Source organism: Gopherus evgoodei, unplaced genomic scaffold, assembly GCF_007399415.2.
Source record: "Gopherus evgoodei ecotype Sinaloan lineage unplaced genomic scaffold, rGopEvg1_v1.p scaffold_50_arrow_ctg1, whole genome shotgun sequence".
Taxonomy (NCBI): Eukaryota; Metazoa; Chordata; order Testudines; family Testudinidae; genus Gopherus; species Gopherus evgoodei.
This window is the reverse complement of record NW_022060071.1, coordinates 649,498-655,253: the sequence shown is the minus strand read 5'-3', so window position 1 is coordinate 655,253 and position 5,756 is coordinate 649,498. Positions and strand designations below refer to the sequence as shown.

The window sequence follows — 5,756 nt, the reverse complement described above, 5'->3', positions numbered from 1 at the left end:
CCAGAGCCTTTAAAGGGGGAGGGGCAGAAAGTGTTTACCTTGTTGCAGGAGAGAGGAGTTGAAACTCTTCCCCAGAGCAGTCAGGATGGGCAATGTGGGACGCCTTCCAGAGGCCAATTACAGTGATCAAAACAAGCACCAGTGTCTACACTGGCACTTTGCCAGAAAAAGTTTATGGAAAAGTCTTGTCAAGATGGTTATATGATGTCACTGACGCTGAGGAGTCTGTCGTTGAAAGTGGCTTTGCAGTGTGTACACTGCCCCTGTATCTTTGGCAAAAGCGGATTATTTACAATAAATCAATAAATAAATACAACATGTCAGTGTAGGAAAAGCCTAAGGAACAATGGTGGATAATCAGTATTCACACTCGTGATTTCTACTGGAGCCTAGTAAGGTTTCCCACCCCATGACGTGCAGGATTTATTGAGCAGGGAGCACCATAAAATATGGAATTGGAATTAGTAGGGTCAGTTCTTCATAATTCATTTCTCTGAATAATGAAAATGTCATTTATCAGAGTGAAAATCTACTCCCTCCATGAAACCAGCCTCCAGTAGAGGATATAGTGTCTCAGATTTACATTGTCTCTCCATTCAGGTATTTATACTGCGACCAACACCCTAGACCCTCGGCACACACAGTAAGTCAGGGGAACGTACGGTACATACAGGAGACACTGTTCTGCCTCAGAGTTGGACACCTTCTCTTCTACTCCATGTCAAGTTCCAACACAACCTACATCACCAAACCCTCCACCTTCATCCTGCTGGGCATTCCTGGCCTGGAGACATCCTATGTCTGGATCTCCATCCCCTTCTGCACTATGTACATTATAGCCATCTTGGGGAACTTTTCCATCCTGTTCATTGTGAAGATGGAGCAGAGCCTCCATAAACCCATGTACTATTTCCTCTGCATGCTAGCTATCACCGACCTGGTTTTTTATACGTCCATCCTGCCCAAAATACTGGCAATCTTCTGTTTCAATTACAAGGAGATCAGTTTCAGTGCCTGCCTCACTCAGATGTACTTCTTTCACTGCTCCTATGTGATGGAGTCTGGGATCCTCCTGGCCATGGCTTTGGATCGCTACGTGGCCATCTGTAATCCCCTGAGACATTCCATGACCCTGACGAATCCCCGGGTGGCCAAGATTGGCCTGGCCGTGGTGCTGCGTGGTTGCATTGTTGTATTTCCCTATCCCTTACTGGCAAGACAATGGCCTTATTGCAGAACCATCATCATCCCCCAGCCATACTGCGCACACATAGCTGTGGTGAACCTGGCCTGCGCTGACACCCGTGTTAGTAGTTACTACGGCCTCTTTGTGCAATTCGGTGTGATTAGTATGGATGGGATTTTTATCATTGTGTCCTATATCCAGATCCTCAGGGCCATCTTCAGCCTCCCCACAAAGGACGCCCGGCTCAAGACTTTTGAAACCTGCGGCTCCCACCTCTTTATCATTTTAGCCTTTTACATCCCAGCTCTCATCATCTCCCTCATGAACAGATTTGCCCAAAATGTGCCCCTGCATTTCCATGTTCTTATTGTTAATGTGTACTTCTTGCTGCCCCCCATGCTGCACCCCATCATCTATGGGGTGAGGACCAAACAGATCCGGGGCAGGCTTCTCTGGTTCTTTACTCATAAAGGGGCCTAACTTTTTCTCCTGGTGCTCTGACTTTCAGACCGAAGTGTGTGCAGAGCTGGCTGGTGACATGGTGCTGGGCCCCCTTCCCGCAATCACTTACTGGACAGTCAAAGTGACATTAAATCCTTTCCTGGCTTTTCTGTGCTGTGTCTGAGTGACAAATTCAGGAATCACTTTGTGTACAAGCATTCTCCCATAGGATACCACCTTTCTAATTGCTTTTAACTGGATATCTGAGGCCCCATGCCCAGTGCTGTCTATTCCCCAAGGCCCTGACCACTGACCCACCTCTTTCCACAAGGCCCCTTTCCCCATCCCACCTATTCTCCCAAGGCCCCGCTCCATTGTCAACGTCTTCCCCCAAAATCCCACCTCTTACTTGCTCCCCTCCTCTCCAAACCCATCCACTTGCTGGATCATCTCTGCCTTCCACCCACTCCCTCTGCTTTGGGGCTGGGACAGGATCTGCTGCAGCCTGGCAAGGAACCGGCAGTGAGGACACAGCGCTGGGGCTCGTAGGGCAGTCTGGAGCAGAGAGGGAAGCCAGGAAACTATATAAAATCATCTGAGGGTTGGGAGCAGGGCTGCAATGTAGTCAGCTGGGGCCTGGTCTACACTACGATTTTAGTTTGAATTTAGCATTGTTACCTCGATTTAAGCCAGGACCCTTCCACATGACAAAGCCCTTTTTTATCGACTGAAAGGCTCTTTAAATCGATTTCTTTACTCCACCTCTGACAAGGGGATTAGTGCTGAAATCGGCCATGTCGGGTCGAATTTGGGGTAGTGTGGATGCAATTCAATGGTATAGGCCTCCGGGAGCTATCCCAGACTGCTCCATTGTGACCGCTCTGGACAGCGCTCTCAACTCAGATGCACTGGCCAGGCAGACAGGAAAAGGCCCGCGAACTTTTGAATTTCATTTCTTGTTTGGCCAGCGTGGCGAGCTGATCAGCACTGGTGATCATGCAGAGCTCAGCAGCAGAGCTCAGCAGCAAGATGTGCACATTGCTGGGCACATTGCCCAGCCTGCACTTTGTGAGAAGTTTATGATCTTGTCTATGTCCTCATCACTCTCGTCACCGCGTTGCCGTCGCCTCCTCGCCTGGTTTTGCTTTTGCAGCTTCTGATTCTACACTGAAAAAAGGCACAAAAAATTGCCTGCCATCGCCCTGATGGAGGGCAGGGAGACTGATGACATGGCTTACAGGGAATTGAAATCAACAACAGGGAAGGCTTTGCATCAAGGAGAAACACAAACACAGAATGGCCCCCTCAAGGATTGAACTCAAAACCCTGGGTTTAGGAGCCTGTTGATTTAACAAAACAAATCGGGTCAATTTCTTGTTTTGATCCATCTATTTTTTACATCTTAGGCTGGCAGCAGACGATGCAGTACGACTGCAAGCCTTCGTCATCTCCTGGCTGCTCGGCAGAAAACGGTGCAGTACGACTGTGAGCCATCATCATCTCCTGGGTGCTCACCAGAAGATGGGAATGACCTGGCTGAGTCACTCCCATGTCTGCCCAGGAGCCCCTGACTGACCTCACTGAGATCGGCTAAAAGAGCACCCAGGAATACGACGATGGCTACCAGTTATTATGCACTGTCTGCTGCCAAAAGGCAATGAACTGCTGCTGTGTAGCAATGCAGTCCCATGTCTGCCAGCACCCAGGAGACGTACAGTGACAGTGAGCTGAGCGGGCTCCATGCTTGCCGTGCTATGGTGTCTGTTCAGGTAACGCAGGAAAAATGGTGTGAAACCATTGTCTGCCATTGCTTTCAGGGAGGGAGAGAGGGAGGGAGGGAGGAAGAGGTTGGCCTGATAATATTCACCCAGAACCTCCCGCGATACTGTTTTTGCCCCATTAGGCATTGGGATCTCAACCCAGAATCCCAATGGGCAGCGGAGACTACAGGAACTGTGAGATAGATACTCACAGCTACCCACAGTTCAACGCTCCAGAAGTTGATGCTAGGCTCGGTACTGTGGACGCAGCTGGCCAATTTAATGCACTTAGAGCATTTCGTGTGGGGACACACACAATCGACTGTATAAAAATGATTTCTGAAAAACCAACTTCTATAAATTCGACCTAATTTCATAGTGTAGAAATACCCTGAGATTGTTCCTCGTACAGCTTGTTGCCCTAAAGCTCATCTTCAAAGTCCTGAGGGCAGAGAACATTGTGTGGCTTATTTCCATCCTTTCAGTGATTGTCTCAAGTTGAGTGGGGGAGGTCTAGGTTGGATATTAGGGAAACATTATTTCACTAGGAGTGTGGTGAAGCACTGGAACGCGTTATCTAGGGAGGTGGTGGAATCTCTATCTTCAGAAGTATTTAAGGCCCGGCTTGACAAAGCCCTGGCTGGGATGATCAGGTTGGGGTTGGCCCTGCTTTGAGCAGGGAGTTGGACTAGATGATTTCTTGAGGTCCCTTCCAACCCTGTTATTCTATGATTTGCTCCTCCTTGCTGGGGGCCTGTATCTGGCAGGGTCCCTGCAGTGGGGATGGGTTGGGAGCCACTTGTCATGAGCGAGGCCTCAGGGGCAGGGCAAGGGATCAGTTTTGAAGCTAGGAGGACAACAGCTAAGAGCAGTGATAGGACAAGCCCCTGTGTTAGCTGGGAAGGCGGGATGCTGGGCAGAGGCTGGGTGGCTGCGGTAGCTCACAGGGAGGGAGATTAATGGCACAGCTACTGTTACCCAGCAATTTATATGGTACCTTATCTGGAACAACAGGGCTCCCACTGCCCAGGGGCTGAAGCTGAACGGAGAAGCTGAGTCTAACATACGCTCTTCCTGATGCTTTTGATCACTACATCTAGAAGTTCTTTAGCTAGGCTGCCAGGCAGGGTTCTCCCCATGTCATGGATGGGCAGAGCCACACAAAGCTAAAGTTATTTACTCAAGGCCACACAATGAATCAGTGACACAGCTGAGAACAGAATCTGGGAACCCTGACACCCCCCTACCTCCCCGCACAACTGCTCTGGCCATGAGCTCGCATTGCTCCTCTGTGTTGTGTTAGATACACTGAGGCTGTTTCTGTGTCGTGATCAGTGGAGTTGACGTCCTTCTTAAACAGGAGGGATTTAATAAAGGAACAGCTAAAAACTACAGCCACACAAACAGGTTTCCGCACAGTTCAGTCTTCAGCCTTGTCTTGCCTGTTTACCAGGGACCACATACTGCCTGGAACTCTACAGAGTGCAGAATGGACAAGGATGTGCTGTAAGGAACCACATCAGTGCAGGCTGTGACTCTGCAGCCCTGATTAGGGGCTTTTGGTAGCAGCACACTGGAAATAATAAATCATTATCTACATTTAATGCAGGGAGAGGCTGTGCCCAAGCTCATCCAGCGAATCCGTGGGAGAGCTGGGACTCTTCATTCCCAGCTGGCTGGTCTTGGGCCAAATCCTCAGGTGGTGTAAGGGGTTGCAGCCTCACTGAAATCAGGGGCGATCCCCAGCATTAATGAAACCAATGGAGAGAAAGCACCAGGAATCTGTGCAGCTGCATGGACCATACAAGCCAGGTCTGAGACACTAAACAAGGGATTGGAAGCAAAGGACTCTGGGCTATTTTCTGGGCTCAAGACATTTTCCTTCCTGCTGCCTCAGTTTCCTCATCTGTAAAAGGAGGATACCTCCTGGGAGGAGTGAGCAATACTCTGTGTAGAGCCTATCAGCAGTAAATTCTGTCCATGTGTGACCGTGCTTCAGTGGGACATGGCTGAGGATACCAAACTCTGGACAAACTGCTGAGAAACAGGGTAGAGTCACCCCAGCCTGGCGGTTTTTCTATGGTTACATTATACCAAGCCAGTAATAAATGTAAACTTCAGTCTCATCACACTGGTTAACTAGACATATCCCAGCCCTTGGCACACCATTCGCACACCAGATTTCATGATGAGCAGTCAGTGGAAACCAATTTCCACCACATATCAAGTCCTTCCAATCTGAAGACACCAGTCACTTATTCAGGTCCATATATAACTCAGATCTTACGCAATAATCCCACTCTGCCATCCCTTTAGCCATTAAAAACTAACGTTTTAATAATAAAAGAAAACAAGAAGAGTAATAAATG

General features: G+C 48.9%; 1 protein-coding gene across 1 annotated transcript; it reads left to right on the top strand.

Annotated features, from left to right (window-relative positions):
- The first annotated feature begins 718 nt into the window (after positions 1 to 718).
- LOC115643065 (olfactory receptor 52M1-like) lies at positions 719 to 1,666 on the top strand. Its single transcript, XM_030546878.1, has one exon. It carries the CDS (start codon positions 719 to 721, stop codon positions 1,664 to 1,666), a length of 948 nt encoding a protein of 315 aa, XP_030402738.1.
- Positions 1,667 to 5,756: the final 4,090 nt, after the last annotated feature.